This window comes from Eleutherodactylus coqui, chromosome 7, assembly GCF_035609145.1.
Source record: "Eleutherodactylus coqui strain aEleCoq1 chromosome 7, aEleCoq1.hap1, whole genome shotgun sequence".
Classification (NCBI taxonomy): Eukaryota; Metazoa; Chordata; class Amphibia; order Anura; family Eleutherodactylidae; genus Eleutherodactylus; species Eleutherodactylus coqui.
The window spans coordinates 5,570,782-5,589,720 of record NC_089843.1 but is presented as its reverse complement, the minus strand read 5'-3'; the positions used below and the strand labels follow the sequence as shown (position 1 = coordinate 5,589,720).

The 18,939-nt window shown below is 48.2% G+C and overlaps 1 protein-coding gene across 3 annotated transcripts in view; it reads right to left on the bottom strand.

Annotated features, from left to right (window-relative positions):
• Positions 1-18,939, bottom strand: part of SFXN5 (sideroflexin 5) — a 425,941-nt gene that overhangs the window by 314,821 nt on the left and 92,181 nt on the right. For all 3 annotated transcript variants that reach the window (XR_010785791.1, XR_010785792.1, XM_066572844.1), the window contains exon 9: positions 9,678-9,743. Coding sequence is in view for 1 of the 3 variants with exons in the window: in XM_066572844.1 (XP_066428941.1) it covers positions 9,678-9,743 (66 nt within the window). In the remaining 2 variants the exon portion in view is untranslated. The remainder of the gene's footprint in view (positions 1-9,677; positions 9,744-18,939) is intronic.

The following is an 18,939-nucleotide window of genomic DNA, read 5'->3' as shown; positions in this document are numbered from 1 at the left end:
TACCACCTGATACTCCCCCGCTGCCGTTACTTGTCCCCTTCTCTTATTACTAGTATCAGATACTCCCCCGCTGCCGTTACTTGTCCCCTCCTGTTAATACTACTACCACCTGATACTCCCCCACTGCTGTTACTTGTCCCCCCCGTTATTACCACTACCCCCTGATACTCCCCTGCTGCTGTTACTTCTCCCCCCCCCCCGTTATTACCACTACTACCTGATACTCCCCTGCTGCCGTTACTTGTCCCCTCCTGTTAATACTACCACCTGATACTCCCCCACTGCTGTTACTTCTCCCCCCCGTTATTACCACTACCACCTGATACTCCCCCGCTGCTGTTACTTCTCCCCCCCCCCCGTTATTACCACTACCCCCTGATACTCCCCCGCTGCTGTTACTTCTCCCCCCCCCGTTATTACCACTACCCCCTGATACTCCCCCGCTGCTGTTACTTCTCCCCCCCCCGTTATTACCACTACCCCCTGATACTCCCCCGCTGCCGTTACTTCTCCCCCCCCCGTTATTATTTCTGCTCCATAATATCACTTCCTAACACCTTATATTGCGGTTGTCTTGGCGCTCCCTCCTCAGATGCCATATTATGGAGCCATTCCTCCCTGCCGCTTGTCTCCATGACCGCTGGGTTCACAGAGCGCCCCTTCTCTGCGGCGGGCACGTCGTCTCCGTACAGACCCCTTATATACACCCCGTCTTGTGGAAAGCCTAATGCATTGTACGCTCAGAAGGCTTCGGCTCTGCTTTACTGGCCCGTTTAGCTCTGCTACATGTGTCAAGGATGAGAGGCACACAGCGGTGTTGTCCGCCCGGAGTAGTTGTGCGTCAGCGCCGGCAGCCGTTGGATAAATGAGCTTGTAAGCCGGCGGGGGGAATACTTCCTAACAAGCTGCGCTGTAGGGACTAATCATCTGCGGCCCACAATGCTTCCCAGCGCCGTCACTAGTCCCCCGCAGACCCTTTAATTTGGGCCCTACTCTTTATCACGCGCCCGGCATGGGGCCGCCCTAAGCGCCGGCGCTTTGTGATCCGCGCTGCTTTCCCTGCGCGTTCGGAGAGGTACCAGGTCATTGTGTAGCACACGGCGGGGTCTTTGTCTGATGCCCCCCTGGCTGGTGAGGCCAAAGACTTCATTAACCGATGGCTGCTGTCAATTAGCGGCAAATCCCCTCCCAGTGAGAGCCTATTAGTGCGAGATGACCTGCAAACAAGCGCCATCACCCCCAGCGCTCCTCTTAATTAAACAGGACCCCTTCAAGACGGCTGCCCACCGAGCCGCGGGAAAACACACGGGCGCGGCCTGCGGAGGGGTCAGGACGCCGTCAGCCCGCAGGGTCAGCTAACAGATAATATTTGTAGTGATTAACTAAAAGTCTCGTTAACCTCGGCCCATTAATTATGTGTATTCCCACGGAGTCCATGTCCAACGGCGCTGACCTCTGCGCTCCGCCGCGCTGCGATCATCTGCCCGTGTAATATAGGCGCTCCTGGGGGGAGCCGCGCCAAATACCAGGGAGATGCCCGCATCACCGCAGTCATTAATACATGGGCGAACCGTAGCAACCAATCACAGAGCAGCTTTCATATCACCACAGCGGTTTAACCCCTTGTGCCCCGGGACGCAGCGCAGCTGACGATTCTGCCAGTCAGGTTGTGTTTAGTTTTTTTCCGCAGACTTTAATTGCGGGACTCAATCTGCTGCGGATTAGAGATCCGCCCGACGATCCCGCGAGACGGCCGCAACCCCGCAGCACAAAGCTTTGAAAGTAAAGATGCGCCGGTTTTAACAGGCGCAGAATTCAAGCCCCGCAGGGAGAACACGGCGACGCAGAAGTGTCCGGGCGGACCAATTACATCTCCCGGAAGGGTTCGCGGAGGGCGGGCGTTCCCTCAGTGATGTCATCGGCCCGCCACCATGGAACTGCAGAGGGACGCTATGTCGTCAGAGCAACTGGACGCCAGTGATGTGCGGGTCTGCCATGGCGTATGGTCACTACCGACGTACTGCAGTGTATTATCAGGATGACCGCAGGCTCCCGCAGGGCCAGAAAAGGTGGAAAAAAAGAAACAAATTGTTAAAACCGCAAAAAAAATAGTAAGAATGAACCGTTTTTCTGGCGCTCCTTTGCGCACGCAGGCGGGGTTTGTGCGTAGACTATTGAGCCTGATGGGACGTGTGATTTCGGATCTCCCGCACCCCCAGACACCTCTATGGCCCCTTGGTGCGCAAAACAGGGCAGATTCTATTATTTCACGTGCAGGAAATGTGTTACAATAACCGCAGTAAATGACGCCAACGGGCGCCGTCCTCTGCCTACTGCGCCTCCATTTGTGCGCAGATGTGCTGGAGCCCTCAGACCACCAATCCGAGGGCAGCTCCTCTTTGGCGTCCATCCTGGAGGGGAGTAGTGTCAGGGCCGCGAGCGATACGTGCTGCAGATGCCGGCACAATCTGGGCGATGCCTGATCATCCGTTCGCCAATTTATTATTATGGCGGCACGATATGATCGGCCGGTGTGCCGGGCAGGTGATCGTCGGTGTCCTGTACATGGAGGCGGGCGCAGCTAATTCCATCTCACCCGCCTCCATTCACTGAGCGATGACCGGTCCGGTGTAAAAGCAGAGCAGCGGTCAGGGGCTTCTGCGCCAGCCAGTCATCCCGGCTAAAAGGACGGCCCTGTAATAAAGCGTAGCGGGCGCACACATGTAGCGGAGGATCGTGGCAGTGTCCGCCTCACTGATAATATATACACTCACTGCCAGTAACATCCCCCCCCTAGGAGTATATATAATATATACACTCACCACCAGTAACATCCCTCCCCTAGGAGTATATATAATATATACACTCACCGCCAGTAACATCCCTCCCATAGGAGTATATATAATATATACACTCACCGCCGGTAACATCCCTTCCCTAGGGGTATATATAATATATACACTCACCGCCAGTAACATCCCTTCCCTAGGAGTATATATAATATATACACTCACCGCCGGTAACATCCCTTCCCTAGGAGTATATATAATATATACACTCACCGCCGGTAACATCCCTTCCCTAGGAGTATATATAATATATACACTCACCACCAGAAACATCCCTCCCCTAGGGGTATATATAATATATACAGTCACCGCCAGTAACATCCCTCCCCTAGGGGTATATATAATATATACACTCACCACCAGTAACATCCCTCCCCTAGGAGTATATATAATATATACACTCACCGCCAGTAACATCCCTCCCCTAGGAGTATATATAATATATACACTCACCGCCAGTAACATCCCTCCCCTAGGAGTATATATAATATATACACTCACCGCCAGTAACATCCCTCCCCTAGGAGTATATATAATATATACACTCACCGCTGGTAACATCCCTCCCCTAGGGGTATATATAATATAAACACTCACCGCCGGTAACATCCCTTCCCTAGGGGTATATATAATATATACACTCACCGCCAGTAACATCCCTTCCCTAGGAGTATATATAATATATACACCCACCACCAGTAACATCCCTCCCCTAGGAGTATATATAATATATACACTCACCGCCGGTAACATCCCTCCCCTAGGGGTATATATAATATATACACTCACCGTTGGTAACATCCCTCCCCTAGGAGTATATATAATACATACACTCACCGCCAGTAACATCCCTCCCCTAGGGGTATATATAATATATACACTTACCGCCAGTAACATCCCTTCCCTAGGAGTATATATAATATATACACCCACCACCAGTAACATCCCTCCCCTAGGAGTATATATAATATATACACTCACCGCCAGTAACATCCCTCCCCTAGGAGTATATATAATATATACACTCACCGTTGGTAACATCCCTCCCCTAGGAGTATATATAATACATACACTCACCGCCAGTAACATCCCTCCGCTAGGGGTATATATAATATATACACTCACCGCCAGTAACATCCCTTCCCTAGGAGTATATATAATATATACACCCACCACCAGTAACATCCCTCCCCTAGGAGTATATATAATATATACACTCACCGCCGGTAACATCCCTCCCCTAGGGGTATATATAATATATACACTCACCGCCAGTAACATCCCTCCCCTAGGATAATATATAATATATACGCTCACCGCCAGTAACATCCCTCCCCTAGGAGTATATATAATATATACAGTCACCGCCAGTAACATCCTTCCCCCCAGGAGTATATATAATATATACACTCACCGCCAGTAACATCCCTCCCCTAGGAGTATATATAATATATACACTCACCGCCACTAACATCCCCCCCCCTAGGAGTATATATAATCAATACACTCACCGCCGGTAACATCCCCCCCCCCTAGGAGTATATATAATATATACACTCACCGCCAGTAACATCCCTCCCCTAGGGGTATATATAATATATACACTCACCGCCGGTAACATGCCCCCCCCCTAGGAGTATATATAATATATACACTCACTGCCAGTAACATCCCTCCCCTAGGAGTATATATAATATATACACTCACCGCTGGTAACATCCCTCCCCTAGGGGTATATATAATACATCCACTCACTGCCAGTAACATCCCTCCCCTAGGGGTATATATAATATATACACTCACCGCCAGTAACATCCCTCCCCTAGGGGTATATATAATATATACACTCACCGCCAGTAACATCCCCCCCCCTAGGAGTATATATAATATATACACTCACCGCTGGTAACATCCCTCCCTTAGGGGTATATATAATATATACACTCACCGCCAGTAACATCCCTCCCCTAGGAGTATATATAATATATACACTCACCGCCAGTAACATCCCTGCCCGAGGATAATATATAATATATACATTCACCGCCAGTAACATCCCTTCCCTAGGGGTATATATAATATATACACTCACCGCCCGTAACATCCCTCCCCTAGGGGTATATATAATATATACACTCACCGCCAGTAACATCCCTCCTCTAGGAGTATATATAATATATACACTCACTGCCAGTAACATCCCTCCTCCAGGAGTATATATAATATATACACTCACCGCCAGTAACATCCCTTCCCTCGGGGTATATATAATATATACACTCACCGCCAGTAACATCCCTTCCCTAGGGGTATATATAATATATACACTCACCGCCAGTAACATCCCTCCCCTAGGAGTATATATAATATATACACTCACCGCCAGTAACATCCCCCCCCTAGGAGTATATATAATATATACACTCACCGCTGGTAATATCCCTCCCCTAGGGGTATATATAATATATACACTCACCGCTGGTAACATCCCTCCCCTAGGAGTATATATAATATATACAGTCACCGCCGGTAACATCCCTTCCCTAGGGGTATATATAATCTATACACTCACCGCCGATAACATCCCTCCCCTAGGAGTATATATAAAATATATACACTCACCGCCAGTAATATCCCGCCCCTAGGGGTATATATAATATATACACTGACCGCCGGTAACATCCCTCCCCTAGGAGTATATATAATATATACACTGACCGCTGGTAACATCCCTCCCCTAGGAGCATATAGAATATATACACTGACCGCTGGTAATATCCTTCCCCTAGGAGTATATATAATATATACACTCACCGCCGGTAACATCCCTCCCCTAGGGGTATATATAATATATACACTCACCGCCGGTAACATCCTGCCCCTAGGGGTATATATAATATATACACTGACCGCCAGTAACATCCTGCCCCTAGGGGTATATATAATATATACACTCACCGCCAGTAACATCCCGCCCCTAGGGGTATATATAATATATACACTCACCGTCAGTAACATCCTGCCCCTAGGGGTATATATAATATATACACTGACCGCCAGTAACATCCCGCCCCTAGGGGTATATATAATATATACACTCACCGCTGGTAACATCCCTCCCCTAGGGGTATATATAATATATACACTCACCACCAGTAACATCCCTCCCCTAGGGTATATATAATATATACACTCACCGCCAGTAACATCCCGCCCCTAGGGGTATATATAATATATACACTCACTGCCAGTAACATCCCTCCCCTAGGAGTATATATAATATATACACTCACCGCCAGTAATATCCCGCCCCTAGGGGTATATATAATATATACACTCACCGCTGGTAACATCCCTCCCCTAGGAGTATATATAATATATACACTGACCGCTGGTAACATCCCTCCCCTAGGGGTATATATAATATATACACTCACCGCCGGTAACATCCCGCCCCTAGGGGTATATATAATATATACACTCACCGCCAGTAACATCCCTCCCCTAGGAGTATATATAATATATACACTCACCGCCAGTAACATCCCCCCCCCCAGGAGTATATATAATATATACACTCACCGCTAGTAACATCCCCCCCCCCAGGAGTATATATAATATATACACTCACCGCTGGTAACATCCCTTCCCTAGGGGTATATATAATATATACACTCACCGCCAGTAATATCCCGCCCCTAGGGGTATATATAATATATACACTGACCACTGGTAACATCCCTCCCCTAGGAGTATATATAATATATACACTGACCGCTGGTAACATCCCTCCTCTAGGAGTATATATAATATATACACTCACCGCCAGTAACATCCCTCCCCTAGGAGTATATATAATATATACACTAACCGCCGGTAACATCCCGCCCCTAGGGGTATATATAATATATACACTGACCGCTGGTAACATCCCTCCCCTAGGAGTATATATAATATATACACTGACCGCCAGTAACATCCTGCCCCTAGGGGTATATATAATATATACACTGACCGCTGGTAACATCCCTCCCCTAGGAGTATATATAATATATACACTCACCGCCAGTAACATCCCGCCCCTAGGAGTATATATAATATATACACTGACCGCTGGTAACATCCCTCCCCTAGGAGTATATATAATATATACACTCACCGCCAGTAACATCCCGCCCCTAGGAGTATATATAATATATACAGTTACCGCCAGTAACATCCCTCCCCTAGGAGTATATATAATATATACACTCACCGCCGGTAACATCCTGCCCCTAGGAGTATATATAATATATACACTTACCAGCAGTAACATCCCGCCCCTAGGGGTATATATAATATATACACTCACCGCCAGTAACATCCCGCCCCTAGGAGTATATATAATATATACACTCACCACCAGTAACATCCCGCCCCTAGGGGTATATATAATATATACACTCACCGCCAGTAACATCCCGCCCCTAGGAGTATATATAATATATACACTCACCGCCAGTAACATCCCTCCCCTAGGAGTATATATAATATATACACTCACCGCCAGTAACATCCCTCCCCTAGGAGTATATATAATATATACACTCACCGCCAGTAACATCCCGCCCCTAGGAGTATATATAATATATACACTCACCACCAGTAACATCCCGCCCCTAGGGGTATATATAATATATACACTCACCACCAGTAACATCCCGCCCCTAGGGGTAGAGCACTGGGATCTATCAGGGATCCAGCAGAGAGGTGATTGCAGGTCTGGAAGTGCAAGCCATGGTAGGACGTAAGAGACGGGCATTGGCTTGTCGATGCACTGTGGTGCCAGGATGTGCCACCGCCGCCCACTTTCCATCTACATGAACACAGAGTATTGCTGGAGGTTGACGAGACAATCAGATCATAGCTCCTCCCACTTGTCTGTAAGTATTTACTAAACTGTGACCATCACTCTAGATGCCCTGATGGATGGTTACCTTTCAGTACAGACTGCAGTTCTAGGATTGTATTCGCATTGAATTGTGGGAGATGCTGTGTGCGCCGCATCCACCCTGCGCCATAGATGGTTAACACTGAACTGCAGAGAAGCCAGTCGGCCAATTAGCAATAATTATCGGTTAATGTGCGGCGTTGCTGGAGAAGCGCCAGCCGCCATATTGATTGGCTGCCTAATGAGCCGATGTTTGTGTCACGTCCGCACGAGATTCTGACATGAAGTTGTCCATTTCTCCGATCTCGCTGTAACGCGCTTCATCGCTCGCACCCCGACACTCCTTGTGGATCCATGGATGCAGGGAGCAGCTCCCGCCACCCCCACCCCGGGCGCCTTCGCCCTTCACAGCCGGGCACTTGGTTCTTATTTTCGCTTTCCCGGAGCCATGATGTTCTCCTTTTTCCACGGCCCGGACGCCGAGCGCCGCTCGTTTTTCGCGGGACACGTTGTATTATTAATGTACAGAGAAACGTAAAAAATGTTTAAATGGGGAGAAATCAAAAAAATGTAATTGCGCCATTTTCGATGGGTTTAGTTTCCCAGCCCCCTGAGCGTGGCTCGGCGGAGCGTACCATTACGGTGACACCAAAGGGTTATTTTTTATGTTTTTCATTCTTAAACTGAAGACAAAACTTTATCTTAAACAGCAACCCCTGCGGCGCATTCTGAGACCCGCTACCTTGTATTTTCCGTTGATTGGGCGCTGCGGCGGCTCTTTTTTTCCCCAAGGTTGAGCTGTAGTTTTTATTATTTTAGGGTGCAAACATAATTCTGATCACTTTTTATTCAAATTTTTGAGAGCCAGAATTAGAAAAAAAAATTCAATTCCGGCAGTCCGTCCTTTTTTACCTTCTTCACGGCCCTCGCCAAGCGCCACAGATATTGTGATACTTTATTAATTTGGGCGACTTCGCACATGGCGATACCAAACGTGCCGTATAAATGGGAAAATGGGCTTTTTAAACTTTTGATTCCATTTTTTTGTTTGTTTTTTTACACTTTTATTTAGTCCCCACGAAGGACTTGAACTTGTGACCATTTAAATGCTTTTACCATTACTGCAGTACTTCGGTATTGCAGTATACAGTGATTTTTGATATTGCCTTCAGTAGGCTCCTGGCTTCCATGCTAGCGCATTGGCACCCCTTCAGCAGCTGGTGCTGATGGGGCGAGGGGAGGAGTCGCAGGCACCCCCCCAGGCACCCCCCCCCCATCCCCACTGACCATTCAGATGCAGGGTTAGCTCAGTCAGAAGCAGCTGATAGCGGCTGGATAAGGGGCGCCCTCCGCTACACACATTTAACAACTGCAGGATGCTTATAGCAGTTCAGCAGTCCTGAAATGGTTAAAAGGGATAGCGGGGGTCCTAGAGGGGGTCCGCCACTCAGGACCCTCGTATATTAGCGGAGGTGATCACGCTGGAGGAGCCTGCATGTCCGTCCATCACACAGACCGGCAGCTCCGCGTAGCAGTCCCTGGTTATGGACATGCGGCTGTTGGCGCCTGCACATTGGATGCTGGCCGGGGGGAGGAGGGGCACGGAAGCGCTTTCCGTTTTCCATCTGATTGAGGGTCAGCTGTAATTTGGGGGGCATCACCTGAATCAATACAGGGATGTAACCCGGGCTGGGCAGTAATGTGGGGCTCTGCCTGCCACGTGGGGGTCCGACTTCTGAGGTCTGTTTGTGATATGAATTATAAACTGCGCATTTCTGTGACTTAGCGGTGTACGTCTGGTGACGTAGTGGGCGGAGCCCAGGTGGGACCCCTTACTGGCGGCCTAGTCCCACCAAGGCTCGCCGTGCGGTTTAATATGGCCCCTGGTGCGTACTCACTGCTATAGAGACTGCGCTGACGACAGCTCCGGTGTATCCCAGGATGAACTTGGATGTGGGAGAAGGCTGGAAGACAGGAGGAGACCGTCAGCAATGCCGTACAGGAATACAGGACACGTCTAATAAAAGTGCTGCAGCGGCGGCTCCACTCCTCTATGCTTGCTGTCAGTCAATGGAAACACTTTTGGGGAGCGGAGGCTTACCCCCTGCACAAGCCCAATAGTTCTCACAACTGAGGGTTTGCTACAACTGCCTGGACAATGTCCTGTGAGCGGAACGGCCTGCGCTCCAGACTGATACATTGTAACAGACAGAGCTCATGGTCGGATGCAACTGCTCCAACCCCCCAGCTGTGAGTACTAGATCAGCATTACATGACACACGTTCCTATTCACTGCCAGCAGGCAGAGTTCCTGAAAAATGAAGTGGTCAAACAGTCAGTTGCAGAAGGTATCGGTCTTTACATCCGTGGGGGAAACTAGCAGAAACACAGCCAACCGGAGATTATAGCGGAGGTTTCTGTGGTCACACGACCAACCATGAATGTCGCTGCGCAGTGAGAACAGGTCACCTGCCTATGCCCCTATGACAGCGCTTCCTGCTTTGACGGCTCAGTGTTATCATAGGGTCGGGAGCCCTCACATTCAGAGCTAGTCATTCATGGTCCTACCTGGTGTGGGCACTATGGTAACACTGAAGGGGGGAGAAGAGTTGTCATGAGGGTACGGGAAGTGCTGGAGCTTCAGGCCCCAACAACAGTCTCTACATGGGATGTTCCCAACTTCTCCCAACACCGGGGAGCCTCTTCAAGGGGTGATATGAGTGTCCTGGTATTGGGAGACTGGCTACTACTTCCTAACAAACCCAAAATGTGCTTACTGTCAGTGAATGAAAACCTTTGACAGAATTAGACAACCCTCTGTAAAATGAATCTAAGCAGCAGTGGAGATCCCCCCCCCCCCCCCCGATAGTCTGCTACATTGTATCAGTGCAGGTAACATGTATCAGTGCAGATCCCCCCCTGATAGTCTGCTACAATGTATCAGTGCAGATCTCCCCCCTGATAGTCTGCTACAATGTATCAGTGCAGATCTCCACCCTGATAGTCTGCTACAATGTATCAGTGCAGATCTCTCCCCTGATAGTCTGCTACATTGTATCAGTGCAGGTAACATGTATCAGTGCAGATCTCCCCCCTGATAGTCTGCTACAATGTATCAGTGCAGATCTCCCCCCTGATAGTCTGCTACAATGTATCAGTGCAGGTAACATGTATCAGTGCAGATCTCCCCCCTGATAGTCTGCTACAATGTATCAGTGCAAATCTCCACCATGAGAGTCTGCTACAATGTATCAGTGCAGGTAACATGTATCAGTGCAGATCTCTCCCCTGATAGTCTGCTACATTGTATCAGTGCAGGTAACATGTATCAGTGCAGATCTCCCCCCTGATAGTCTGCTACAATGTATCAGTGCAGATCTCTCCCCTGATAGTCTGCTACATTGTATCAGTGCAGATCTCCACCCTGATAGTCTGCTACAATGTATCAGTGCAGATCTCCCCGATAGTCTGCTACAATGTATCAGTGCAGGTAACATGTATCCCTGCAGATCTCCCCCCTGATAGTCTGCTACAATGTATCACTGCAGATCTCCCCCCTGATAGTCTGCTACAATGTATCAGTGCAGATCTCCCCCCTGATAGTCTGCTACATTGTATGAGCGCAGATCTCCACCCTGATAGTCTGCTACAATGTATCAGTGCAGGTAACATGTATCAGTGCAGATCTCCCCCGATAGTCTGCTACATTGTATGAGTGCAGGTAACATGTATCAGTGCAGATCTCCCCCCTGATAGTCTGCTACAATGTATCAGTGCAGATCTCTCCCCTGATAGTCTGCTACAATGTATCAGTGCAGGTAACATGTATCAGTGCAGATCTCCCCCCTGATAGTCTGCTACAATGTATCAGTGCAGGTAACATGTATCAGTGCAGATCTCCACCCTGATAGTCTGCTACAATGTATCAGTGCAGATCTCCCCCCTGATAGTCTGCTACAATGTATCAGTGCAGATCTCCCCCCTGATAGTCTGCTACAATGTATCAGTGCAGGTAACATGTATCCCTGCAGATCTCCCCCCTGATAGTCTGCTACATTGTATGAGCGCAGGTAACATGTATCAGTGCAGACCTCCCCCGATAGTCTGCTACAATGTATCACTGCAGATCTCCCCCCTGATAGTCTGCTACAATGTATCAGTGCAGATCTCTCCCCTGATAGTCTGCTACATTGTATGAGCGCAGATCTCCACCCTGATAGTCTGCTACAATGTATCAGTGCAGGTAACATGTATCAGTGCAGATCTCCCCCGATAGTCTGCTACAATTTATGAGTGCAGGTAACATGTATCAGTGCAGATCTCCCCCCTGATAGTCTGCTACAATGTATCAGTGCAGATCTCTCCCCTGATAGTCTGCTACAATGTATCAGTGCAGGTAACATGTATCAGTGCAGATCTCCCCCCTGATAGTCTGCTACAATGTATCAGTGCAGGTAACATGTATCAGTGCAGATCTCCACCCTGATAGTCTGCTACAATGTATCACTGCAGATCTCCACCCCCCCCTGATAGTCTGCTACAATGTATCAGTGCAGATCTCCGCCCTGATAGTCTGCTACAATGTATCAGTGCAGGTAACATGTATCCCTGCAGATCTCCCCCCTGATAGTCTGCTACAATGTATCAGTGCAGATCTCTCCCCTGATAGTCTGCTACATTGTATCAGTGCAGGTAACATGTATCAGTGCAGATCTCCCCCCTGATAGTCTGCTACAATGTATCAGTGCAAATCTCTCCCCTCTTAGTCTGCTACATTGTATCAGTGCAGGTAACATGTATTAGTGCAGATCTCCCCCCTGATAGTCTGCTACATTGTATCAGTGCAGATCTCCCCCCTGATAGTCTGCTACAATGTATCAGTGCAGGTAACATGTATCCCTGCAGATCTCCCCCCTGATAGTCTGCTACAATGTATCAGTGCAGGTAACATGTATCAGTGCAGATCTCCCCCCTGATAGTCTGCTACAATGTATCAGTGCAGATCTCCCCCCTGATAGTCTGCTACATTGTATGAGCGCAGGTAACATGTATCAGTGCAGACCTCCCCCGATAGTCTGCTACAATGTATCACTGCAGATCTCCCCCCTGATAGTCTGCTACAATGTATCAGTGCAGATCTCCCCCCTGATAGTCTGCTACATTGTATGAGCGCAGATCTCCACCCTGATAGTCTGCTACAATGTATCAGTGCAGGTAACATGTATCAGTGCAGATCTCCCCCGATAGTCTGCTACAATGTATGAGTGCAGGTAACATGTATCAGTGCAGATCTCCCCCCTGATAGTCTGCTACAATGTACCAGTGCAGGTAACATGTATCCGTGCAGATCTCCCCCCTGATAGTCTGCTACAATGTATCAGTGCAGGTAACATGTATCAGTGCAGATCTCCCCCCTGATAGTCTGCTACAATGTATCAGTGCAGGTAACATGTATCAGTGCAGATCTCCACCCTGATAGTCTGCTACAATGTATCAGTGCAGATCTCCACCCTGATAGTCTGCTACAATGTATCAGTGCAGATCTCCCCCCCTGATAGTCTGCTACAATGTATCAGTGCAGGTAACATGTATCCGTGCAGATCTCCCCCCTGATAGTCTGCTACATTGTATCAGTGCAGATCTTCCCCCTGATAGTCTGCTACAATGTATCAGTGCAGGTAACATGCATCAGTGCAGATCTCCCCCCTGATAGTCTGCTACAATGTATCAGTGCAGGTAACATGTATCCCTGCAGATCTCCCCCCTGATAGTCTGCTACATTGTATCAGTGCAGGTAACATGTATCAGTGCAGATCTCCCCCCTGATAGTCTGCTACAATGTATCAGTGCAGGTAACATGTATCCGTGCAGATCCCCCCCCCCCCCCGATAGTCTGCTACATTGTATCAGTGCAGATCTCCCCCCTGATAGTCTGCTACAATGTATCAGTGCAGGTAACATGTATCCGTGCAGATCTCCCCCCCCCCCCCGATAGTCTGCTACATTGTATCAGTGCAGATCTCCCCCCTGATAGTCTGCTACATTGTATGAGCGCAGGTAACATGTATCAGTGCAGATCCCCCCCGATAGTCTGCTACATTGTATCAGTGCAGGTAACATGTATCAGTGCAGATCTCCCCCCTGATAGTCTGCTACATTGTATGAGCGCAGATCTCCCCCCTGATAGTCTGCTACAATGTATGAGTGCAGGTAACATGTATCAGTGCAGATCTCCCCCCTGATAGTCTGCTACAATGTATCAGTGCAGGTAACATGTATTAGTGCAGATCTCTCCCCTGATAGTCTGCTACAATGTATCAGTGCAGGTAACATGTATCAGTGCAGATCTCCCCCCTGATAGTCTGCTACATTTATGAACGCAGATCTCCCCCCTGATAGTCTGCTACAATGTATGAGTGCAGGTAACATGTATCAGTGCAGATCTCCCCCCTGATAGTCTGCTACATTGTATGAGTGCAGGTAACAGGTATCAGTGCAGATCTCCACCCTGATAGTCTGCTACAATGTATCAGTTCAGGTAACATGTATCAGTGCAGATCTCCCCCCCTGATAGTCTGCTACAATGTATCAGTGCAGGTAACATGTATTAGTGCAGATCTCCCCCCTGATAGTCTGCTACATTGTATCACTGCAGATCTCCCCCCTGATAGTCTGCTACAATGTATCAGTGCAGGGTAACATGTATCCGTGCAGATCTCCCCCCTGATAGTCTGCTACAATGTACCAGTGCAGATCTCCACCCTGATAGTCTGCTACAATGTATCAGTGCAGGTAACATGTATCAGTGCAGATCTCCCCCCTGATAGTCTGCTACATTCTATCAGTGCAGGTAACATGTATCAGTGCAGATCTCCACCCTGATAGTCTGCTACATTGTATCAGTGCAGGTAACATGTATCAGTGCAGATCTCCCCCCTGATAGTCTGCTACAATGTATCAGTGCAGATCTCCCCCCTGATAGTCTGCTACAATGTATCAGTGCAGATCTCCACCATGAGAGTCTGCTACAATGTATCAGTGCAGGTAACATGTATCAGTGCAGATCTCTCCCCTGATAGTCTGCTACATTGTATCAGTGCAGGTAACATGTATCAGTGCAGATCTCCCCCCTGATAGTCTGCTACAATGTATCAGTGCAGATCTCTCCCCTGATAGTCTGCTACATTGTATCAGTGCAGATCTCCACCCTGATAGTCTGCTACAATGTATCAGTGCAGATCTCCCCCTGATAGTCTGCTACAATGTATCAGTGCAGGTAACATGTATCAGTGCAGATCTTCCCCCCCTGATAGTCTGCTACATTGTATGAGTTCAGGTAACATGTATCAGTGCAGATCTCCCCCCTGATAGTCTGCTACAATGTATCAGTGCAGATCTCCCCCTGATAGTCTGCTACAATGTATCAGTGCAGGTAACATGTATCAGTGCAGATCTCTCCCCTGATAGTCTGCTACATTCTATCAGTGCAGGTAACATGTATCAGTGCAGATCTCCCCCCTGATAGTCTGCTACATTGTATCAGTGCAGGTAACATGTATCAGTGCAGATCTCCCCCCTGATAGTCTGCTACAATGTATCAGTGCAGGTAACATGTATCAGTGCAGATCTCCCCCCTGATAGTCTGCTACAATGTATCAGTGCAGATCTCCCCGATAGTCTGCTACAATGTATCAGTGCAGGTAACATGTATCCCTGCAGATCTCCCCCCCTGATAGTCTGCTACATTGTATGAGCGCAGGGTAACATGTATCAGTGCAGACCTCCCCCGATAGTCTGCTACAATGTATTACTGCAGATCTCCCCCCTGATAGTCTGCTACAATGTATCAGTGCAGATCTCCCCCCTGATAGTCTGCTACATTGTATGAGCGCAGATCTCCACCCTGATAGTCTGCTACAATGTATCAGTGCAGGTAACATGTATCAGTGCAGATCTCCCCCGATAGTCTGCTACATTGTATGAGTGCAGGTAACATGTATCAGTGCAGATCTCCCCCCTGATAGTCTGCTACAATGTATCAGTGCAGATCTCTCCCCTGATAGTCTGCTACAATGTATCAGTGCAGGTAACATGTATCAGTGCAGATCTCCCCCCTGATAGTCTGCTACAATGTATCAGTGCAGGTAACATGTATCAGTGCAGATCTCCACCCTGATAGTCTGCTACAATGTATCAGTGCAGATCTCCCCCCTGATAGTCTGCTACAATGTATCAGTGCAGATCTCCCCCCTGATAGTCTGCTACAATGTATCAGTGCAGGTAACATGTATCCCTGCAGATCTCCCCCCTGATAGTCTGCTACATTGTATCAGTGCAGATCTCCCCCCCTGAATAAAAGTCTGCTACAATGTATCAGTGCAGGTAACATGTATCCCTGCAGATCTCCCCCCTGATAGTCTGCTACAATGTATCAGTGCAGATCTCTCCCCTGATAGTCTGCTACAATGTATCCCTGCAGATCTCCCCCCTGATAGTCTGCTACATTGTATGAGCGCAGGTAACATGTATCAGTGCAGATCTCTCCCCCGATAGTCTGCTACATTGTATCAGTGCAGGTAACATGTATCAGTGCAGATCTCCCCCCTGATAGTCTGCTACAATGTATCAGTGCAGATCTCCCCCTGATAGTCTGCTACATTGTATGAGCGCAGGTAACATGTATCAGTGCAGACCTCCCCCGATAGTCTGCTACAATGTATCACTGCAGATCTCCCCCCCTGATAGTCTGCTACAATGTATCAGTGCAGATCTCCCCCTGATAGTCTGCTACATTGTATGAGCGCAGATCTCCACCCTGATAGTCTGCTACAATGTATCAGTGCAGGTAACATGTATCAGTGCAGATCTCCCCCGATAGTCTGCTACAATGTATGAGTGCAGGTAACATGTATCAGTGCAGATCTCCCCCCTGATAGTCTGCTACAATGTACCAGTGCAGGTAACATGTATCCGTGCAGATCTCCCCCCTGATAGTCTGCTACAATGTATCAGTGCAGGTAACATGTATCAGTGCAGATCTCCCCCCTGATAGTCTGCTACAATGTATCAGTGCAGGTAACATGTATCAGTGCAGATCTCCACCCTGATAGTCTGCTACAATGTATCAGTGCAGATCTCCACCCTGATAGTCTGCTACAATGTATCAGTGCAGATCTCCCCCCCTGATAGTCTGCTACAATGTATCAGTGCAGGGTAACATGTATCCGTGCAGATCTCCCCCCTGATAGTCTGCTACATTGTATCAGTGCAGATCTTCCCCTGATAGTCCTGCTACAATGTATCAGTGCAGGTAACATGCATCAGTGCAGATCTCCCCCCTGATAGTCTGCTACAATGTATCAGTGCAGGTAACATGTATCCCTGCAGATCTCCCCCCTGATAGTCTGCTACATTGTATCAGTGCAGGTAACATGTATCAGTGCAGATCTCCCCCCTGATAGTCTGCTACATTGTATCAGTGCAGGGTAACATGTATCAGTGCAGATCTCCCCCCTGATAGTCTGCTACAATGTATCAGTGCAGGTAACATGTATCCGTGCAGATCTCCCCCCCCCCCTCCGATAGTCTGCTACATTGTATCAGTGCAGATCTCCCCCCTGATAGTCTGCTACAATGTATCAGTGCAGGTAACATGTATCCGTGCAGATCTCCCCCCCCCCCCGATAGTCTGCTACATTGTATCAGTGCAGATCTCCCCCCTGATAGTCTGCTACATTGTATGAGCGCAGGTAACATGTATCAGTGCAGATCCCCCCCGATAGTCTGCTACATTGTATCAGTGCAGGTAACATGTATCAGTGCAGATCTCCCCCCTGATAGTCTGCTACATTGTATGAGCGCAGATCTCCCCCCTGATAGTCTGCTACAATGTATGAGTGCAGGTAACATGTATCAGTGCAGATCTCCCCCCTGATAGTCTGCTACAATGTATCAGTGCAGATCTCCCCCCTGATAGTCTGCTACAATGTATCAGTGCAGGTAACATGTATTAGTGCAGATCTCTCCCCTGATAGTCTCCTACAATGTATCAGTGCAGGTAACATGTATCAGTGCAGATCTCCCCCCTGATAGTCTGCTACATTGTATGAACGCAGATCTCCCCCTGATAGTCTGCTACAATGTATGAGTGCAGGTAACATGTATCAGTGCAGATCTCCCCCCTGATAGTCTGCTACAATGTACCAGTGCAGGGTAACAGGTATCAGTGCAGATCTCCCCCCTGATAGTCTGCTACATTGTATGAGTGCAGGTAACAGGTATCAGTGCAGATCTCCACCCTGATAGTCTGCTACAATGTATCAGTTCAGGTAACATGTATCAGTGCAGATCTCCCCCCTGATAGTCTGCTACAATGTATCAGTGCAGGTAACATGTATTAGTGCAGATCTCCCCCCTGATAGTCTGCTACAATGTATCAGTGCAGGTAACATGTATCACTGCAGATCTCCCCCCCTGATAGTCTGCTACAATGTATCAGTGCAGGTAACATGTATCCGTGCAGATCTCCCCCCTGATAGTCTGCTACAATGTACCAGTGCAGATCTCCACCCTGATAGTCTGCTACAATGTATTAGTGCAGATCTCCCCCCTGATAGTCTGCTGCATTGTATCAGTGCAGGTAACATGTATCCGTGCAGATCTCCCCCCTGATAGTCTGCTACAATGTATCAGTGCAGGTAACATGTATCAGTGCAGATCTCCCCCCCTGATAGTCTGCTACATTGTATAAGTGCAGATCTCCACCCTGATTGTCTGCTACAATGTATCAGTGCCGGTAACATGTATCAGTGCAGATCTCCCCCCCTGATAGTCTGCTACATTGTATAAGTGCAGATCTCCCCCCTGATAGTCTGCTACATTGTATCAGTGCAGATCTCCCCCCCCCTGATAGTCTGCTACATTGTATAAGTGCAGATCTCCCCCCTGATAGTCTGCTACATTCTATCAGTCAGCTATTCATCCTTTGGATGTATAGACATGGGAGCACATTTATTACTAGGGTGGTCGCAGTCTCCCTCCAGTGGCCGGGCGGTGTACAGAGTGACTCCACGCCTCTAGACATATTTAAAGATGCAACAAGTTTATTAACATCGTGTGACATTTGATAAATCTAGCGCATCTTTAAACTGGGAAGGAAAA